The 21833-nt window shown below is 47.0% G+C and overlaps 3 protein-coding genes across 5 annotated transcripts in view; 2 read left to right on the top strand and 1 right to left on the bottom strand.

Moving 5' to 3' along the window:
• The window catches only part of phka2 (phosphorylase kinase, alpha 2 (liver)), a 22077-nt gene extending 17122 nt beyond the window's left edge, over positions 1–4955 (top strand). The window contains exons 27-32 of one of the 3 annotated variants that reach the window (XM_060072006.1): positions 368–486; positions 942–965; positions 1224–1274; positions 2317–2550; positions 3105–3305; positions 3844–4955. In XM_060072006.1, the coding sequence (XP_059927989.1) occupies positions 368–486; positions 942–965; positions 1224–1274; positions 2317–2550; positions 3105–3305; positions 3844–4017 (803 nt within the window). In that variant the 3' untranslated portion in view covers positions 4018–4955. The remainder of the gene's footprint in view (positions 1–367; positions 487–941; positions 966–1223; positions 1275–2316; positions 2551–3104; positions 3306–3843) is intronic. The other 2 variants (XM_060072008.1, XM_060072007.1) reach the window with 2 other exon arrangements.
• Positions 4490–19441, bottom strand: ppef1 (protein phosphatase, EF-hand calcium binding domain 1). Its single transcript, XM_060072010.1, has 20 exons — positions 18472–19441; positions 18002–18161; positions 17164–17202; positions 16531–16658; positions 15796–15856; positions 13969–14132; positions 13197–13311; positions 12345–12391; positions 11949–12115; positions 11374–11410; positions 10914–11063; positions 9429–9562; positions 9114–9348; positions 7463–7648; positions 7103–7245; positions 6754–6860; positions 6026–6189; positions 5562–5646; positions 5268–5456; positions 4490–5130 (listed from the first exon to the last, which is right to left on the bottom strand). The coding sequence occupies exons 2-19, from the start codon at positions 18054–18056 to the stop codon at positions 5269–5271; spliced, it is 2205 nt and encodes a 734-aa protein (XP_059927993.1). The 5' UTR covers positions 18057–18161; positions 18472–19441; the 3' UTR covers positions 4490–5130; position 5268.
• Positions 19442–20491: 1050 nt separating this feature from the next.
• Positions 20492–21833, top strand: part of rs1a (retinoschisin 1a) — an 8437-nt gene continuing 7095 nt past the window's right edge. The window contains exons 1-2 of the mRNA XM_060072009.1: positions 20492–20642; positions 21153–21178. Of these exons, the coding sequence (XP_059927992.1) occupies positions 20591–20642; positions 21153–21178 (78 nt within the window). The 5' untranslated portion in view covers positions 20492–20590. The remainder of the gene's footprint in view (positions 20643–21152; positions 21179–21833) is intronic.

A 21833-nucleotide genomic window follows, 5' to 3' on the forward strand; every position in this document is an offset into this window, starting at 1 on the left:
GTCTGTCTGTCTCGTTTTCTGTCTGCATGCCTGTCTGTCTGTCTCTTCGCCTGTCTGCACGTCTTTCTGTCTGTCAATTTGCATAACTGCATGTCTGTCTGACTGTCTGTCGTTCAGTCCGTAGCCTCGTCTCCGTTTGTTTGTCTGACTGTCTGCTTGTCCGTCCGTCTGCCTCTATATGTTTACCTCCCTGTCTCTCAGTCTGTATCTTTACCGGACTATTCCTGGAGGATAGCCTCTAGTGAACAGCAGCAGGGCTTTGAGTACCATTGCTCCTCTCCCCCCCCTCCCTTCTCCCCCCCCTCCCCTCTCCCCCCCCCCTCCCCTCTCCCCCCCTCCCCTCTCCCCCCCCCTCCCCTCTCCCCAGTGCGTCCCATCCAGTCCACGGCCACCAGCCCGGCCATCTCCATCCACGAGCTGGGCCACACGGGCGCCACCAAGACGGAACGCAGCGGGATCCGCAAGCTGAAGAGCGACATCAAACAGGTGTGTGGGGTCGGCTCAGCTCAGGAGGTAGAGCGGGTTGACTTATGACCGGAAGGTTGCTGGTTCGATCCCCGGCTCCTCCGAGCTGAGTGTTGAGGTGTCCCTAAGCAAGACACCTCACCCTAACTACGCCGTCGGTGTGTGACTGTGTGTACTATGAACCGTTGCTTTGGATGAAGCGTCTGCTAAATGTCCTAAATGTAAAATGTGATGAGATCCCCTCACACCAGTGGGAACAGAGACTCAGACACTACTAATGTGACTCTGTATGTGTTTAATAGCACACATACTTGGTTAAAGCAATGGGTATAAGATCCGGAACCTATACTAGACTGCAGTAAGCTGTGAAAAAAGTGAGTGAATTGTGTGATTGTGTGTTGTCTGTAGGTGAACATGTTTATGTGTAATGTGTGTGATTTGTTATTCAGTAACACTCTGCCTGGTTCTGTCTACAGTTGGATGACTCTCGACCTCTCAGTGTGGGTACAGTTTGGTAAACTCTTGTTGGCATGCGTTCACCACGGTAACTCTTGTAGTCGTGTGGTCGTCATGGTAACTCTCGAGGGCATGTCATCCCCATCTCCGACCCTTAACATTGGAATGATACATTTCGTTTGCGTGGCGCCGTTCGTAAAGGCAGCGGTGTTCATGGAAATCGGGCAATGCAAACAAGGGATTGCTCTTTCCTGACTCTGGGTCGGTCTGTCGATCTTCATCTTCACTCTGTTCATCCTCAGGGCTTCGGCGGTCATTCCATTGGTAGCAATTACATGTCTCACGGCTCCACGGTAAATCCCTCATCCCATCACGTGGATACACGCCATGCATCACATGACCTGCCAATTACATTCTATCCATCACATGACCTACCGAGCTATATAAGAAACATGATCTACTGAACACATACTATGCATCACATGACCTACCGATCTATACATCACATGACCTACCCAATACATGAAATACATCACATGACCTTCTGATTACATTCTTTTATGTGAAATGACCGACCGATGACATTCATTAACCTACCCATTCTGGTCTCACTCAGACCAAAACAAGCAGCATGCTTTTAACATACTTACGAATAATATTCTAGCTAATTTACTAATTACAGTAGCTGTGCCTTTTGTTTGCTAGTATCATTTCTTTTAGTAGTTCTAGAAAGGTGCTGTAGGTACGATTTAACACTTACAACAAAAAAATCACGAATCAAACAAAATTCATACCTGCCGCACCTTTAACTGGAACGCTTCTTGTTTTGCACGATCTTTATCAGTCTTAACCTCAAGCCTGGTAACCAAACACCTTAAAATGTTAAACATTCAAATCTTTTCCTCCTATCCTCTCTTCCTTCCTCCCATTATTTCTTCTTAACTTTCTCTCTCTCTCTCTGGTCTCTCTCTCTCTCTCTGGTCTCTCTCTGGTCTCTCTATCTGGTCTCTCTCTGGTCTCTCTCTCTGGTCTCTCTCCATCTGGTCTCTCTCTCTCTCTGGTCTCTCTCTCTCTCTCTGGTCTCTCTCTCTCACTCTCTGATCTCTCTCTCTCTCTGGTCTCTCTCTCTCTCTCTGGTCTCTCTCTGGTATCTGGTCTCTCTCTCTCTCTGGTCTCTCTTTCTCTCTCTGGTCTCTCTCTCTTGTCTCTCTGGTCTCTCTCTCTCTCTGGTCTCTCTCTCTCTGGTCTCTCTCTCTCTGGTCTCTCTCTCTATCTGGTCTCTCTCTCTCTGGTCTCTCTCTCTATCTGGTCTCTCTCTCTCTCTGGTCTCTCTCTCTCTGGTCTCTCTCTGGTCTCTCTCTCTCTCTCTGGTCTCTCTCTCTTGCCCCCTCCTAGCGCTGCAGTAGCCCCTCCACCCCCAGTGGGATGATGTCCCCGATGGGGGGTGACCCCGGGGACGTGCAGCTGAGCTGGGAGGAGACCCAGGGCCAGTGGCTGCGTCGGCGCAGGCTGGACGGGGCCATCAACAGGGTGCCCATGGGCTTCTACCAGAAGGTGTGGAGGATCCTGCACAAGTGCCACGGCCTGTCCATCGACGGCTACGTCCTGCCGTCCTCCACCACCCGGGAGGTCAGACTGAGTTTAACGCCAACAAGCGTTGTCTAATCGTATGGGTTAGTCACAGGGTCACAGCGGGCTTTACAGCAGTGATGTAATATAGGCAAGCAAAAGCTCGAAAGAGAAGTAATGTAGGGCTTTACAAAAGCGTGTTTAAATTGATAATAGCTTTGCTATGAGGCTTAGCTCAGTAGGTAGAGCGAAATGACTTTTAATCGGAGGGTTGATAGTTCGATCCCCGGCTCCTCGTAGCCTCGTGCCAAGTTGTCCATTTCAAGAATAAATCGTACCACCTGGAGTACCCACGTGTCCTGTAGCAAGATCACCCATTTTGATTGATTGTATTAAGTTATCCTCTCCATAACAATAGCCGATTTGTAGCCTAGTACTGGACCGTTATCAGCCACTAGTCTCTCACGTTTTATGTCTCAAAACATAAAACATCCCAGCAGTTAACACTTCTACCATACTTCCAAAGTGGACCCAGATGTTAAAACATGTGTGTGCGTGGCTCCCTTTGCCTTGTTGTTCTCATGACTTCCCGCTCTGTGCTGCTGACGGAGCAGATGACGGAGGGAGAGATCAAGTTTGCGGTGCAGGTGGAGTCGGTGCTGAACCACGTGCCCCAGCCGGAGTACCGGCAGCTGCTGGTGGAGGCGCTGATGATCCTGGGGCTGCTGGCCGACGTGGGCGTGGCCAGCATCGGGGGCATCATCCACGTGGACCGCATCCTCCACATGGCCAACGACCTCTTCCTGACGGACCAGGTGGGGGTCGCTGCTTCTGCGCTCGGTCCTGATTGAACCTCATTTCACTGATTCAAACCCCGCCGACCGTTCCCCGAGCCGGCGTGGACCGATGACGGCGATCATGGCCCGCGCTCATGCTGCCTACGGCGTTCTTTTTTTGCACGTCGCTCGCCTCCGATTGGTTTAAGGTCCGCAAGCGGAGCGCACTGGCCGTGGTCAGATGGGCTGTCCACGCACTTCATTGACAGTGCATCGCGGAGACCATCAATGATATGTACTGTGAATAGTAAAGGGTTTTTATAGTAAAAGCCCTTTACATTTTTTGTGACGCGCACATTTTCCGTCTTGGATTGATAAAGTACCGGTTGACCTCATTTTATAGAGGATTATAACAATAATGTACACCTTGAGTTGCTCCTTAATGAGCTGTACTGTAATTCACTTTAAGAAACTTTGGATTAAAGCATCTGCTAATTGACTCAGTAGTAAACGGTTAATGACAGATCCCTGAAAGGAAAAAACTCAAATTATTATTCTTGTCACAATATTCCCACAGAAATCCCAGGGCGCCAACGAGTACTTCCTGGAGAAGGACCCGGCCACAGGGATCTGTAACTTTCTGTACGACAGCGCCCCTAGTGGCAGCTATGGCACCATGACCTACCTCTCCAAGGCAGCGGTGGCCTATGTCCAGGACTTCCTGCCCAGTTCCAGCTGCATGATGCAGTAAGAGCGCCACTGCCTGATGCAGTAAGAGCGCGACTGCCTGATGTAGTAAGAGCGCGACTGCCTGGAGTCATTGTTTTAGAGAAGCCTTGTTATTGTTGAATTCCTATTTAAACCGTTACCTCTATGAATATTAATAAAGGTTGTCTCCTGAATAACAACATAACATTACAGCAACTGTCTAAAATGTATGTTGGTGTGACTAAAGCAGAATATGTGCTTGTTTGGTAAATTAATCAGTTGTATGTAAGTGTTTCATTGTCATACTGGTTGCAACCCAATATACCACTACCTTGAAATGTATGTATGTCAGCTATTCGGTTTACTGTACACTGTTTGGAAATGAATCAACCTTTTTAGCTACCGATCCCAATGTAAATGCCTGATACCTTTTAATGTTCAGCTTGTGCTATACAAAGTATTAACAGTGTTTGCTAGTGTGCTTTAAACGGTTACATATGTTGTTTATCATTTCAGTTTGTTCATATATAATATATTAAGAACAATGCAATTCTAATCCATGTGATAAGCTTTCACAGGCTGCCTCAAAACACAGATTTCATGTTAATGAAACAAGTACGTGGTCATATAAGAGCAGAGAATGACTATTCTGGCCAGTGGTCAAAGAACGTAGATCTAGGACTAATCCTACTGCCATGGCTCATGAGCAAGGTGCCGGCTAGGTGAATCTTAAGTAGTACCTTTGTAACCTGAAGGAAACTTGATAAAACAATAGACCATGTTTGTTTGATATTTTATCCTTCAATGCAGAATATAATAGTTTAATATACTGTAATACATATAAGGTGCCGACATATGCTAATATTTATGATAATGCAGATTAAATGTGTATTTAACATTACCATATATAGGTTAATATTTTTTTATGAACATCTTGTACTGGGGTTGTGTCTGGTCATTAAATAAAAACATCTGTCCAAATGTGTGGCTGAGATTTGAAAGAACCATTGTCAAGATGACATACTTTGGTGGTAATTAGTCAATTTGAATGGTTATATTAACAATACTACATTTCTAAAGGTGTACAAATTCTAACCACACATGCACCATTGTCAACTATAAGTGGTCCTTGTTGTCTAGTTACTCTCTCTAGCTGGTTAGTGGTCCTTGTTCTCTAGTTACTCTCTATCTCTTGCTGGTTAGTGATCCTTGTGGCCTAGTTTGTTTCTCTGGCTTGTTAGTGGTCCTTATGGTCTAGTTAGCCTCCTAGTTAGTCTCTGGCTGGTAAGCCAGGTTAGTGGTCCTTGTCCAGTTTGTGCACTACTCTGAAGGCCTCCAGGAACTCGGTGAAGTCGATGCTGCCGTCCTTGTTGAAGTCGATGCTTCGCGCCAGGGCGTCGATTGCCCCGTCGTCGAGGGCGACGCCCAGGTGACCGCTGAAGAGACGCCAGGTGTGGCGGAACTCGTCCAGGGAGATAAGACCTGGACGTGGATATGAACAAACAAGGAGTATCCGGAGACACACTTGAATAAAGAATGGTGATACCGGCAACTGGGGGGTTTGAGATGAGCGGGTGCACATCGGACCTGAATGATCTTTGTCTATGATGTTGAAGATGAGCTCCAGGTCTGTCCGGTATCGGACCAGAGTCTCAGCCAGGTTTGGTGTCACCTGCAGATGGATTTTTGTGTTTGGATCGTACAGTTACATCAACGAGAATACAGACAATGCAATGCATCAATAAAACACGAAGAGGTATTAAAAAAAAAAACACAGCAAAAAAAAAATGTAATCACCCAAGCTGTGTGGGCGGCATTACAATCCTGACACATCACATCATTGCAGCCAGATTGTCTCTGGAAGGCAGCAGTCACACAGGATACAGGAGAGTCTAGCGCGTCAAAAGGTACTGGGTTTGATCCCCACTGTCTGCAACCTGCCTGTAGAGCACCCCGAGCCCCCCTGGGCGACATGCATCTGAATTCATGGTCCTTCTCTCGGGATAAGAGCGTCTGCTGAGTGACTAGTAGACCGTGGTGTGTCTCCTGACCTGGGGAAGGTGGAGCCCGGGGCCCATGTAGTCGAAGCAGGACAGGTACTCCACGCTGCCGTCGGGAGCCAGGCGGGCCAGGTGGGGCCGCAGGGTCCTCCAGGGGAGATCCAGCCTCAGCACCGTCTCCAGGACCTGGGCCCACTCGCTGACCGACACAAAGCCTGGGGGCACACAGCGGGCGGCTTATCACTGGAGGTAGAGCGGGTCGACTTGTGACCGGAAGGTTGCTAGTTCGATCCCCCGGCTTCTCCTAGTGGAGTCTCGAGGTGTCCCTGAGCACGACGCCTCCTCGCCCTGACTGCTCCAGACGAGCTGGCTGTCGCCTTGCACTGTTGAAACCTCTGTCGGTGTGTGGTTTTAGGGTCACTTTGGATAATAGTGTCTGCTTAATGCCGTAAATGTACTGTAAGCATGTACTGTCATGCAGTGACCAATAGGGGGAGCCCCGGTACATGTGTGATGTAGGATCGGATGCATTGGAGCATGCAATAATAATAAATAAATCATTAATAATAATAATCAATCATTGATAGAGTTCATCAATAATTCATGAGTTTTTTCGTACGCCTAAGCCTTTGTTGTCGGGTGTTTGTCCAAAGACAGACAGACCTGTGTTATTGTGCTGTGTGTACAAAGACAGACAGACAGGTGTTGTGGTGTGTGTACAAAGACAGACAGACAGACAGACCTGTGTTGTTGTGGTGTGTGTAGACAGACAGACAGACCTGTGTTGTTGTGGTCGAAGGGCAGGAATCCAGTGAGCAGCTCAGAGCGGTGAGAGAACAACTTCTCCTGGAGAGCTCTCAGAGCTGAGCCTTCTGCTGCCCTCACCCTGCGCACGCACGCGCACACACACACACACACACACACACACACACACACACACACACACACACACACACACACACACACACACACACACACACACACACACACACACACACACACACACACACACACACACACTGATGACACCTACACCGATAATATTGTTGATTTCCACCACTTCGATAACTTTTACCCTAACCGGCGTGTTAGTGTGTGTTCAGTGTGAGCCCCCCTCCCTGGCCCTACCTCTGGGTGAGGGTGAGCTTGCGGGTGGTCCGGCTGACCTGGTACTGGTAGAACCGGGGCAGCAGGTCCTGGCCCAGCTTCACGTAGGCCCCCCGGTTACTGCCCTCCTCGTAGTAGTTAGAGGCAGAGAAGATGGTGATCACCTACACACACACACAGGCACACAGGCGCGCGTACACACAAAGCTGATTCTGCAAACTTTCTATTCAAAGTATGATATGCTTAATAACAACACACGTGCTTTAGTGGCTCTGTGTCCTCTGTGTGACTTTAATAACTCCTCCCTATCCGAGATAGGCTCCACTTCCACGCAACAAACCCAACCCCACTCATGAATCCTTGTCAATAGGCTGCGGTTACGTTTCCGCCGTGGCAGATCTCGTAGCCCTCCTGCTTGCACTCGTGCGAGCGGATGAGCAGCTGGTAGCCGTGGTGACGCAGCAGGCGCTGGGTGACGTCCGGTCCGTAGTAGCAGCCCCCGCCCCGGAAGGTGTTGGGGGTGCAGCCGTCCTGCGGCTTGGGGTCGCTCCACAGCACGTCCACCATCTGGAGACGGGGAGACGGGGGGGGGTTCACTACGCTGATGCAGACGTACGGTCCGACCTCTGACCTGTCTCTGTACTGTCTAACCCCTACCTGCTCCTTAATGACCCGTCTCTGTACTGTCTAACCCCTACCTGCTCCTTAATGACCCGTCTCTGTACTGTCTAACCCCTACCTGCTCCTTAATGACCTGTCTCTGTACTGTCTAACCCCTACCTGCTCCTTAATGACCCGTCTCTCTACTGTCTAACCCCTACCTGCTCCTAATGACCTGTCTCTGTACTGTCTAACCCCTACCTGCTCCTTAATGACCCGTCTCTGTACTGTCTAACCCCTGCCTGCTCCTTAATGACCTGTCTCTGTACTGTCTAACCCCTACCTGCTCCTTAATGACCCGTCTCTGTACTGTCTAACCCCTACCTCCTCCTTAATGACCTGTCTCTGTACTGTCTAACCCCTACCTGCTCCTTAATGACCCGTCTCTGTACTGTCTAACCCCTACCTGCTCCTTAATGACCTGTCTGTACTGTCTAACCCCTACCTGCTCCTTAATGACCCGTCTCTGTACTGTCTAACCCCTACCTGCTCCTTAATGACCCGTCTCTGTACTGTCTAACCCCTACCTCCTCCTTAATGACCTGTCTCTGTACTGTCTAACCCCTACCTGCTCCTTAATGACCCGTCTCTGTACTGTCTAACCCCTACCTCCTCCTTAATGACCTGTCTCTGTACTGTCTAACCCCTACCTGCTCCTTAATGACCTGTCTGTACTGTCTAACCCCTACCTGCTCCTTAATGACCCGTCTCTGTACTGTCTAACCCCTACCTGCTCCTTAATGACCCGTCTCTGTACTGTCTAACCCCTACCTGCTCCTTAACGACCTGTCTCTGTACTGTCTAACCCCTACCTGCTCCTTAATGACCCGTCTCTGTACTGTCTAACCCCTACCTCCTCCTTAATGACCTGTCTCTCTACGTTCTTAGCCCTACCTCCTCCTTAATGACCTGTCTCTCTACGTTCTTAGCCCTACCTCCTCCTTAATGACCTGTCTCTGTACGTTCTTACCCCTACCTGCTCCTTAATGACCCGTCTCTCTACGTTCTTAGCCCTACCTCCTCCTTAATGACCTGTCTCTGTACGTTCTTACCCCTACCTGTTACTTAACGACATGGATACAAAATTCACTGTAAGTCGCTTTGGATAAAAGCAATTGCTAAATTCTTAAACATTGTCAGACATGACATATAAATATTACGCATACATAAATATCAAACTATACACACATATATAAGTATTTAACTATACACATACATAAATATTAAACTATAAAAGGTAAAAAATTATTCACATAGAAATATGAAACTATAGAGAATAGGACAAATATATGTGACTATAAAACTATTCCCATGAATAAATATCCAACATGTATAAGTACAAGTATACAAGTGCGGGGGAACTTCCACTGGCCTGTTTCCACTCCCGCTCCACCCGGGGCGGGGAGGGGGGAGGCAGGGAGGCCAGGGAGTCCAGGAAGGGAACCTGGAGGCCGTCGACGGAGAAGGGCACGGTGGGGGGGGGGGGCGAGGAGCAGGGCCGCGGGGAGAGGCAGGAGGGGGTCCTCGAGGAGCACAGCGAGGAGGAAGAGGAGGAGGAGGAGGAGGAGGAGCCGCTGTCCTGGCGGCTGAGGCCACGGTGCCGCTTCCTGGGGACGGCACGGCGGTAGCTATGACAACCGTATTCATGACCGTGTTAGAACCACAACACGGCCGGGGCCCCCCTCACCTCTTGGTCTGGGCCCGGGGCCGCTGCCGGCGGCTGTGGCTGCTGCCGGGACGGGGGCCGTGGGTCTGCTTGTAGGGCCGGCTCACGTCCGGCTCCTCCAGGCTGCGTCTGGGCAGCCGCAGGGCCGACTTCACCTGGAGGAGACAGGGGACATAGAGAGGAGACATGGTGAGGAGTGAGGAGACATAGAGAGGAGGCATGGTGAGGAGACAGGGGACATAGAGAGGAGACATGGTGAGGAGTGAGGAGACATAGAGAGGAGACATGGTGAGGAGTGAGGAGACATAGAGAGGAGGCATGGTGAGGAGACAGGGGACATAGAGAGGAGACATGGTGAGGAGTGAGGAGACAGGGGACATAGAGAGGAGACATGGTGAGGAGCGAGGAGACAGGGGACATAGAGAGGAGACATGGTGAGGAGTGAGGAGACATAGAGAGGAGGCATGGTGAGGAGACAGGGGACATAGAGAGGAGACATGGTGAGGAGTGAGGAGACAGGGGACATAGAGAGGAGACATGGTGAGGAGTGAGGAGACAGGGGACATAGAGAGGAGACATGGTGAGGAGTGTGGCGACAGGAGACATGGTGAGGAAACATGGTGAGGAGACATGGTGAGGAGTAAGGAGACATAGAGAGGAGGCATGGTGAGGAGTGAGGAGACAGGAGACATGGTGAGGAGACATGGTGAGGAGTAAGGAGACAGGGGACATAGAGAGGAGACATGGTGAGGAGTGAGGAGACATAGAGAGGAGACATGGTGAGGAGTGAGGAGACATAGAGAGGAGACATGGTGAGGAGTGAGGAGACAGGGGACATAGAGAGGAGACATGGTGAGGAGTGAGGAGACAGGGGACATAGAGAGGGGACATGGTGAGGAGTGAGGAGACAGGGGACATAGAGAGGAGACATGGTGAGGAGTGAGGAGACAGGGGACATAGAGAGGAGACATGGTGAGGAGTGAGGAGACAGGAGACATGGTGAGGAAACATGGTGAGGAGTGAGGAGACAGGAGACATGGTGAGGAAACATGGTGAGGAGACATGGTGAGGAGTAAGGAGACAGGGGACATAGAGAGGAGACATGGTGAGGAGTAAGGAGACATAGAGAGGAGGCATGGTGAGGAGTAAGGAGACAGGGGACATAGAGAGGAGACATGGTGAGGACTGAGGAGTGAGGAGACAGGGGCCATAGAGAGGAGACAAGGTGAGGAGTAAGGAGACAGGGGACATAGAGAGGAGACATGGTGAGGGGTGAGGAGACAGGGGACATAGAGAGGAGACATGGTGAGGAGTGAGGAGACAGGGGACATAGAGAGGAGACATGGTGAGGAGTGAGGATACAGGGGACATAGAGAGGAGACATGGTGAGGAGACATGGAGAGGAGATAGGAGACTGGAATCGTGGCAAGTCGATTTTTACCCTCTGAATCTAGAACCTTTCTCTTAAATGTTTCATGACTGAGGACCAATGTTTGTCCTGTGTACCTTCTGCCTCTCTATGGAGTTGAGGAAGTCCAGGTCCGTTTGGTCCGAGATTCCTCCGTGAACGATCAGAACCTTGCTGTCGATCACTGTAGCGATGGGCAGAAGGCTGAAGACATCCTGGAAGAGCTGGAGAATCTCTCGGCCGTGGGTCTAGACACAGGAAGACAGTATTGTGTGAATTTCAGGATAGTTAATCTATTGATCCTACTTAGGCAGCCATGCCACCTAAAAAGTATTTGTTTTCACTTTTGTCACCAATAGATGCCATAGTATTCATTATTCAAATAAAGCCTAAATGGCTTTATTGGCATGGAAAATAAGCATTAACATTGCCAAAGTGGTTAAAAAATGTCGCAGATGGAACATTGTAGCCTACTGCAATAATAAAATATATATATACTAAAAATCAAATTAGGAAAAAAAAGAAAAGAAATGATGAGCAGCATGATACTGACTGTACCTTGTACTTCTGCATAACTTCTTTGGTGAATCCATACCTAAAAAAACAGGCTGATGTCAGATCCAATACTCAATGATTAACCTGAGGTTCATCGTGGGGTCTGTTGGTCTACTACCAGTCTGAGGGTAATCATGTAATCTGTTGGTCTACTACCAGTCTGAGGGTAGTCATGTAACCTGTTGGTCTACTACCAGTCTGAGGGTAATCATGTAATCTGTTGGTCTACTACCAGTCTGAGGGTCATCATGTAATCTTTTGGTCTACTACCAGTCTGAGGGTAATCATGTGGTCCGTTAGTCTACTACCAGTCTGAGGTTCATCGTGTGGTCTGTTGGTCTACTACCAGTCTGAGGGTAATCATGTAATCTGTTGGTCTACTACCAGTCTGAGGGTAATCATGTAATCTGTTGGTCTACTACCAGTCTGAGGGTAATCATGTAATCTGTTGGTCTACTACCAGTCTGAGGGTAATCATGTGGTCTGTTAGTCTAGAACCAACCTCAGGTTCATGATGTGGTCTGTGGGTCTACTACTGACCTGAGGTTCATGATGTGGTCTCTGGGTCTGTTACCTACCTGAGGTTCATGATGTGGTCTTCATGGTTGCCCCGGTTCAGGTGCATGTGGTTGGGGTACAGCAGCAGGTAAGCAAACAGGATCAAGACCACCTCTGTCGACTGCTTCCCCCGGTCCACAAAGTCCCCGTTGAACACGTACGGCGTTTCAGCAGAAGGAAGCCCGTTCTACAACAGGATGTGACATCACAATTTAAATAAAACTTTCAGAGCCAGACTTGTATGGAAGCTCATAATGGCATTCTGAATGCCATGAGTTTTTCATATTTTTTTTAGAAATAATAGATATTTACTTTCCAATATCCAGAACTGTTTATAAAATATTTGTAAATTAAAGAATTGAATGTTCTTTTAAGGCGTTATTATCACATATCAATCATTAACAGACGGGTGCTACCTTATAAAATATGAGGAGGAGGTCATCCAGGTGTCCGTGCAAATCACCTTGGAACCAGAAACCAGAACACAGCGTCTTTTAATAGCATTCAAAGGGACACTGTTCGTCAGCACGTGAATGACAATCAATACTTTAGAGAACAGCCAGTCTGTTTCCCAAGGGCCCCAGCTCCTCTGAGCCTCTACGAATGGGACGTATTAGCATTGTTAGCACTGGTTCAGATGAATCGGTACTTTGGGTCACATATTTGGCTTATTTTATCAGCATTTTATCAGCTGTAGCTGATAAAAATCACTTTGCTAGATCCTGCTCTAGCAAAGACGGTTCGGTCTCAACAGCTTCCTTTCTGAATCGAACTTCCTGTAAGCCAGCATACATCGCCACACAGATATGAACAATTAGCCCATGTGGAAGTGTTGAGGTTAATTAAAGCCTGTTAATTGGAACCAGGGTCTACAGCAACAAAGAGGGAATTATTCCGTCACTCCCCGGCTGATCCAACATGTGGGTTTCTGTAAGTATCCTTGAATTTAATGACCAGCGAACGGACAGAAAGGACCAGGAGGCGGAGTCAAGAGCTAATTAACGACACCTCCTTTCTTTGATCTCTCCTCCACATGAAGTCAATTACGTCTGCCATGTCAAGCGGGGTGTTCAGCCAACATTTTAACTCTTCAGCTGGGCATTTGTTTATTTATCCGTGGATAGTTAATTAGGCTGAGCCGTTAGTCTATGGATAAGCAACAGTGACATCACAGTGTCCCCCGTTGACCATCGCATCACAAATAAACATGCGACACGATAGTCGACAGCAGTTATCAATACACCTATTGATCCGTGTTCACTGCGTACCACATATGGTGATTTCCTTGGCGTAGGACGTAGACATGTGGACGATGTTTGGCATCTGCTTGAGCAGCTTTTTGGTCTCCCATAGCAACTGCAGAGCATACCTGGCATGGAGAGTCTGGGAGGGGGAGATAACTTATTAACCTGACTGCATCGTGGTGCAGTAAACTCCAGCTAAAACACAGACAAACATAGTGCTCGTTTTCATGACTTAACCACTACTCAATGAGGTTTTAGTTGTTTTTTACGTGGATGTAGTGAAGGCTGACGAGTCATATGACACAGACAGGTAAACCCAGTTTTTCTAGAGCTGTTCTGAGTTTACAACAAGCTAATAAGGATTTTCATGATAGAACCTCGACTGAATGACTAACCTTCGTCAATTGACTTGAGCAAGATTTTGAATGTCGCAAAGGCTGTAAAGTCCTATTTATTATTCAAATAAATTCAGTCCAAAGGGCTTTATTGGCATGGAAAATAAGTACGTATTTATATTGCAGAAGTCGTTAAAAAATGTAACGAATGGTAAATGTTAGCCTCCTGCAATATAAATATGAAAGTACATTTGAAAAAAGGAAATTATGAATAAGTATTATAAAAAGGAAGAAAGTACCAGTGATGAACTATGTATTAATTGTTCATAACATGAGCAGTGTGATACTGACCGTACCCTCTTGTACCTCCAGGCCTAGGGATAACTGGCAGGACAGCAGCGCTCTCTCTCTGTTGGGCCTGGGGCTGATTTGGTCTAGTGGAGTTGCCGTGGGCGTCTCACCTGGTGCTCCTTGAAGGCGTTGACGAGGCTGTTGGTGTGGGAGACGGAGAGCGGGAAGGAGATGCGTGGGCCGCTGTAGGACTCTGCGACGGGGATCAGCTCGTAGCACGTCTCCCTGCCCAGCCAGGGGTCCACCACGGGGTCTAGCAGCTGGGAGATCAGGTCTGGGACCACAACAGACAAGGGGAAAGGACTAAATTATATTTTTAAGTGTAAGGACGTACAACATACATACGATAGCTAGGACAATACCCTACCCAATGCTAAGTACTATTTTTAAGTGCAAGGACGTAAAACATACAATAAGTGTGTGTGTGTGTCTCGAGTCTGTTGCAGAAGCTAGTGAGCGACATCGGCATGGAGCACGTTCCACCGCTGCGTTGCCTGTTGTGTGACCTGTAGCAGGCGTCCAGCTGAGGTGGTTAAGGGGAGCGCTCGAGCCGGGGTTCGTGGTCCGATACTCCAGGTGGAACAGGGCACAAGGGTCGGACTCAATATGCTAGTGGATCAGACCAATTTGAATTGACCCTTCACAATATCATCATCCTCATCATCATCATGATTGATTAGCAATAGTCCTTATTCACCTAGCGGCCATATTAGTGAGCTGGGTATGGAAACCTTTTAGAATATTTCTAAAACCATGACCTCTCAATTGCATTATTTGTATCTGAATACCCTATCCCCAACCAGGTAGCATTTAGAAAGCACTGAGGTGTCAACAGCAGGAGAAACCGACCGGGTTATAGAGGACACCGACCGACTAGAGTAGAGTACCCCGGTTCCGTTTCATGTCGTCATTAAACACTGCTGAGGCCGCGAGACCCACTCCACTATGCTAATGAGCCGGCCAGTCCTCTAATTTATGCGGGTAAACAAAGCCGCACGGGACCTGGACGTCACAATCAAACCCATTTCTCTCTTCCTCATTGTCCTCCATTTTCCTCGCATGTTTTCAGGCGTGCGCGTAAACCCATGACAATAATGGGCAGCCTTTCTGCTTCGCTTGTTCACAGCACTTAATGCTGAATAGAAACACAAACGTCTACGTACATCGATACACGCAACAGTTCCTTTTGTACCTCGACTGAACTGATGGAACCTGGTTTGCCAACGCGTGTGTGCTTTTTATTACCGGAACACAGATCAACGTTCAGCTCTCTGTTGCCCACAGCTGTCACAGACAAGAACACAACCAAACACATGGAACTCGACATCCAGAGCTGTTGCTAGGCAACGCCTTTTATGCACTGGGCATTGTGGCCCATAATGCTTGACGAACAAAACCAGTGTTCATTTGATGAAAACACAATGCACGTCGTTGAAACATGAAATAAGCATACTTGTCTCGGGGCGGACCTCCCCTAGACAGCTGAAGCCCCTTCTTAACCCCCTACACATATAAAGCAGCAAAGGCATTTCACAGTAAAAATTAATGAATATGAAACATTCAATTATTGATAAGGCGTTTTACAAAAGATAATTAAGAGTGACCCCAGAGCCTTTCGAAAATGAAAAAGCTTGGCGAGAGTGTTCCGACTCTCAATGGATCTGGCTTGCATCCCCTGTGTCTGCAATCTACCTGTAGGCAACAAGATGTCACCTGTCCCCCACCTTCTCATTAATGACCCGTTTCTGTACTGTCTAACCCCTCCCTTCTCCTTAATGATCTGTCTCTGTTCTGTCCAACCCCTACCTGCTCATTATTGACCTGTCTCTGTACTGTCTCACCCCTACCTTCTCCTTAATGACCTGCCTCTGTACTGTCTAACCCCTACCCGCTCCTGCATGGCGCTGAATGACAGAGGGTATGAGTGGTAATCTTACCTGGCCCGCTGCCGTTAAGATGCGTGCAGTTGTCCAGCATGAAGCTGAAGAAACTGGATAGCTGTGGACAGGAGTCAGATAACTAGTGAGTCACATGACGTTGTTTATACTACGGGCCTTGTGTGTTTACGTTTCTAACTTTGGGAATTCATCTTGAATTTCTGTTGTCTGTAAATTGAGTACAATAAGTACATAAGTTCTGTTATTGTGAGCATTTATTCTTTCCATAAATCTGGATCAAAATGGCCAGTGTGTATGAAGCATGGAGTGACCTCATTTCCTGCTGAAAAGGGATGTTAACCTTTGATCCGACAGCTTCTTGCTGATAGCGAGAGAGAGACTTGGAAAAAACCTATGTATTTACACAAACCGGCAATCATCCATTTTAGTTTCATGTTGTCCAGAACAAATTGGCTTCAGCAGACTCTACATCCAACGTGCTCGAAGTCGACGTCAGATACAGGTCCTTAAGGCTAGGCTACTTTATTTATATAGCACTTTTCATACACAAGGCAGACTCAAAGTGCTTCACATATAAACATTGTCATACAATAAAATAAAATAGATAAGTAAAAGAAAACATATGCAAAGAAATGAGTAAAGTAGAAAATTAAAAAGGCCTTTTAGTATTAAAATAGAAAATAAAGGCAAAGTTAAAAAAGCTTTTTAAGAAGCAGGGGAGGGGGTGGGGGTTCCTCAGTGTTGGGGATCCCTCCACCCCAAGGAGCAGCTCACCTGTAGCTGGTCCTGCTCCCCAGCGTACTCGATGGACTGGAAGATGCTCCAGGTGTACCTGCGTCTCATCTCCAGGCGGGCCATGTATCGTCGGTACCAGCCCTGGATCAGGATGGCTGCCTTCATAGCTAGGGGACAAGACACGTTGGGGTCTGGGTCTTTCTATTCATTATAGACAACACACTACTCTACACCTACTTTCTACATATTAGACTTCCCTTTACTCCCTTCCGTTTTAATCAAATTGAGGATATTTTGCAAATCATGTATTTTTACTGTTAGATCTTAGACTATCACATGCATGGCTTGAAAACGAAATTATTTTTCAATCGTTCCGCTCCGAACGGAACCGGTATATTTAAACGTTTTCGTTCTTGCGTTCCGCCACCAACGTATCGTTCCTGAACCGGTTCGGAACGTGAAATAACGTTCGTTCTTAACGTTCCGGCAGTTTTATTGGGCCTAGTCTATTTTTGTGGTCGATACCTCACATGTGTCTTATTCTATGTGGAGAATTGTTGTTTATGTTTACTAAAACAATGCTTTGGTCCACCCTAGCATTATATGTGTTTAATGAATATTAACTTGGCCGGTACTAGACTATAGTGTGCAGAGACAAGAGGCAGGCCTTACTCAGAGCAGGGCTTGGGGTAGCAGGGCTGGAAGCCTCTTCTGTGTGAAGATAAGCAAAAGAAACGGGTAATTGAAAAAAAAAAAAAAAAAACATTTTAGATGGAAGTGCAAGGCAGCATAACGAGGCTAAGCTAAGTGTTAACAAGACACAGGGGAGGAGAGGGAGGGCTCGGCTGGGGAGGACTGGGAAACACGACACATTAATAAAGCTTTGGGAAGAAACAAATCATTAAGCGGAAAATGGGGGGGGGGGGGGGGGGGGGGGGGGAGAACTCAGAGAAGCGCCGTCTGTGAAGCTACTGACATCGCCATGGAGACGAGAAGCAACTACGGTAGGCTACGGTAGTAGAGAACAGCAGGAGAAGTAGTAGTATAGTATAGTATGAAGTAGTTGTATGAATTATGAAGACTGCTTTTTTTATGGTTATATGAGGTCAGGAGGTTATACCCATATCGGTTAAGAAATACTAGCAGTATACAGTTTTCACATCCTTACCAATAAATTATTAGGATAGTCTAGATTTAGGAACCCAATATCTGCAGTCAACCTGGAGCCATCCTAGAGCAAGGTACCCCCAAACACCTCCCTTCCCCTAAATTATGTCTGCACTGTCTAACCCCTACCTGCTCCATAATGACCCGTCTCTGTAGCGTTTAACCCCTACTCCATCCATAATGACCCCTCTATGTACTGTCTAACCCCTACCTTATCCATAATGACCTGTCTCACAGTTTAACCCCTACCTGGTCATTCATGAAATGCGTCTCAATTCAATTTCACAGTAAGGGATGAAAGCAGTTGCTTCATTTCAAAATAATAAACAGGCATCACGCTTGCCTGTCTCCATGGCCCTCCCCTGAGGTTCAGTTGAGATCGAGGTCCCGCAGCCCATGATAGACAGTGGAAGAGATGAGTCGTCACTTGGGCCAGTGTTTTAAAATGTGCTGGCTGTGGTTGAGTATACGTTGTGGGAGACATTCGTCTGCAGCCATGGTATCTGAAATAAAGTTTGAGCATTGAATCACTGATTTCTAACGTCAGTCAAATTGATATCTAGTCATGTCATAGCGAGGACGGTTAAACCTACTATACTGAATTATGTACAATATTGTCAGAATGATACGCTGCCTGCTGCCTTTATAATAAAAACATTCCATAGTGTTCGCAAGCTAATTACAAATGATAGCCTTCGTATTGTTGACAATGCACAAATTGAGAGAAAAAAGTGAGATATTGAAAAGCTTCAAAATCTGAAAGTCAGAGATCTTCCGTTTCCTCAACGTTTAGCCCGAGATAACGATTCCTACCTGCAGTCTTTAAATGGAGCTCCATACGCCTGGGAGGTAAAAAAAAAAACGCCTATAATCCACCGTGCTCTCCGATGCTTGCTGATGCCCAATAAGGAATGGATGCGGAGTTTCTCGTCGCCAAGGACAGCGCTGGGATGGAGGTGTGGAGGGGAAGCACCAGGTGTGCGCGTAAACAAACAGCGTGCGTCACACCGCGTTGTGGTTTTTTTTTAGACGCCAACTGGATCGACGTTGACATCTGATAGCACAGCGCTCAGAAACTAGCACGCACAGTTGCGCAAATTAAATGACAGACTGTATAAACTGAAAGATGCAACGCACACGAGATGGGAAGGGTTTAAAAAAAATCTTTAATACAACACTCATGCAACTCTAAAAATAATTTACATCTTAAAAAAAATAATATATATATTATGTTGTCCATCAAGCAGCGGCTGGGGTCCTCCCTAGGACAAGAGCCAGGGCAGCGTTCAACTCATGCGGCGTGATGCGACGTCTCCTGGAACTGGAAGTCTTTGAAATCCGGCTTGCCTCCAGGGCTACCAGTCCCAAAATAACCCGCCTGGGACAGCCGGGATGGTCGGTCTGGAGCGCACTGCTGGCGCCTGGAACAACATCAGGTCCCTGGGACAATGATTCACAAACGTTAGAACGTCGAGCCTTTCGAACTCCACCGTCTTGTCCAAGATTGCCCCGGTCGCAGCCTTTGAACCAGTGCACGTTTTCGCAACACATTCCGTGACAAAGGCATGATTTTTTTTCTTTATCCAGCACCGGTGTGAATACAAAGCTCTTGACCTCTTGGTGAGCTCGGTTGATGAAGTCGCGGTAAGCGTCTTTCCGTTTCTTCTGTCCCACTTTGGTTTTGATGGTCATGAGTTTAACCGGTGCCTTCATTTTTGTTCTGGATGTCGATCAATACAGTCCATATAAAATCACACCAGGTTTTATATGGTTTAGGAGAGATTAGAACACACCCTTAAGTGTTTAGGACTGATTGCTTTCACCTGGGCCCATGTTATCGAGCCAGGGGCGTAGTAGGAAATGAGGGGCCCCAGGGAAGGAAATATGGATGGGCACCTTCATATGGATTACGTAGCACAATTCTTTTTTAAATATATGCTTATTTTTTTTCAACTTTTCCATCAGTCAATCAAATAATTGGCATTCATAACAACCACATTTCAAGAGATTCAAGATAAATTCAAGAGTTGTAAAGAGAGTGCAGAAGAGAGCGATATTTTTAAACTCAACAACCCCATAAAACACTCACTATCTCTCAGCTCCCTCCCTAATTCTGCCCATTGTAAAGTGTTGCATTAGAGGATCTGTAATTGACAGGAAAGATGAATTCCTAATCAACCAGGGAAGAAAGGCTGAGGCAGACATTATCAAATCAAAACGTACATTCTCACAGAGAATTCTCAGCCATTTCTACGCTTTAATATGTAAAAGGGCAGAAATGGAATATAATATTCATAAATATGTTTTATTTAGTGCATAAGCCCATGAAATGGAGAATCGTCGTTGTGTTTGACTCCTAAAAATAAGCCCTCTAAATCTACATAGGGAGGGAGCGGGTGCTCTTCCACAGAGCCCACCATGTTGAACCGCCATGTTTATACAGTAGCCCAGAATGGACATACGGCTCTAGAGACTAAATAACCAAACACTATTTATAAATCTATCAGGGAAGCTCCTCACTTGACACTTGGCTACTCGATGCTGTCAGCTTCAATCTCTAAATCGAACGCACGCACAAACACACGCAGGCGTGCACAGAAACAGACAGACACACACAGACACACAAACAGTTCAACACACAGACACGCCGACACAAAAAGCCGGCATACCCATGCACAACGTTGCATGCCTTGTACACATGAACCCATTCAGCACATGCACAGTATTATATCCCAGCATCTGATTCAAGCTCGTCCATGCTGCCCTTTGTCCCGGGGCTCGTCTGAGGACCCACGGACAGCAGTAGGCGTGGCCTGCGGGGATGAGGAGGGCATTAGGTAAAACCCTGGGAGCTCTGTGTGGATTAGAGTAATCCAGCTTGTCCTCCATACGGTGGACACGGCTGCTCAGTCCTCAGTCTGCTCCGGTGAAGATGGCTTCTCGTGCTCGCTGGGCGTTCCCTCTGCTGGTGCTGGGCCTTGAAGGTAGGTCCCCTCTACGTGGAGGGTCCCCGCTGGGTCTTGGTCAGGTCAGAGTGTAGTGGAGTAGGTAGGGTTGTCCATGGGAAGGAGCTCAGGATGAAGTACGTTTCAATTATGACCGGTCTGCTAATAACTGAAAATAACTGCATCCTTAATTTTAGGGTTATACTATTTTAATTATTTGTAGAACATTCATTTGTTTCTGCCTTGTTTCCTTTTATAAATCGTTCCAAAATTATTGAATGTAATTTGAGTGTTGAGATCTATTTTTTTTTTAATAATTAAAAATATACACAATACCTTAATTGTAATTCTCTGATAGTCTGTTTAATGTTTTAAAGATTTCCTTGACGCACCAGAACGGTGTTTGAAGGGTGTTTTATGATTAAGCTTGCCGTACCGTACTACTCAGATGGTTGTTCTTGTTTTTTGTAGTGTGTCCTAATGTGTCCTCATCCTGTTTCTCCACACGCTTGATGGCGCTCTCCTGCCTGGCTCTCCATCTGTTCCCAGTCCTGCTCTGCTCTCAGGCTCAGGAGGTACGACTCTGACCCACACACCCTTCATCTGTTCTGTTGTACACACACACATAGGAATACATAGATACATACACATAAACCTTGTTAGATTTCAGCTTATTTCTAAACTGTTCGTCTAGACTCTTGAGTTGTGTATTTTTTCGTCGTAGTAGTAATTCTTGAAGTGGAAATACAGGCAACCTGACAGGTTGGATCAGAGGGTCGAATAGATGGTATATTCAAGGATGTCATACAGCACAGGTACAGACTAAGCTGGAATATTGCTCCTTGTTGAGACATTACAAATGGCAGAATGTTGGAAATAACACCTTGTATCAGTAGGCAGGCCAGGCACCTTCAAACAAGCCAGACGCTGGCCTGTTTCTAGACTAAGGAATAGGAACACAGAGAGACACTAAAATACACAAACGTTCTACATTCCTCCCTCTTCCTACCTAAATACATAGATACATACATAGATGCATGCATACATGGATGCATACATACATACATACACACAAACATACAGACATAAAGACATACATACACACCAGATACATCTCTACAAATACACATACATACGCACACACAGAGACACACACACACACACACAGACACACGCACATACACACACACATATATGCATGCATACACACATACATACATTTAGTTTATA

The sequence above is a fragment of the Gadus macrocephalus genome, chromosome 14, assembly GCF_031168955.1.
Source record: "Gadus macrocephalus chromosome 14, ASM3116895v1".
Classification (NCBI taxonomy): domain Eukaryota; kingdom Metazoa; phylum Chordata; class Actinopteri; order Gadiformes; family Gadidae; genus Gadus; species Gadus macrocephalus.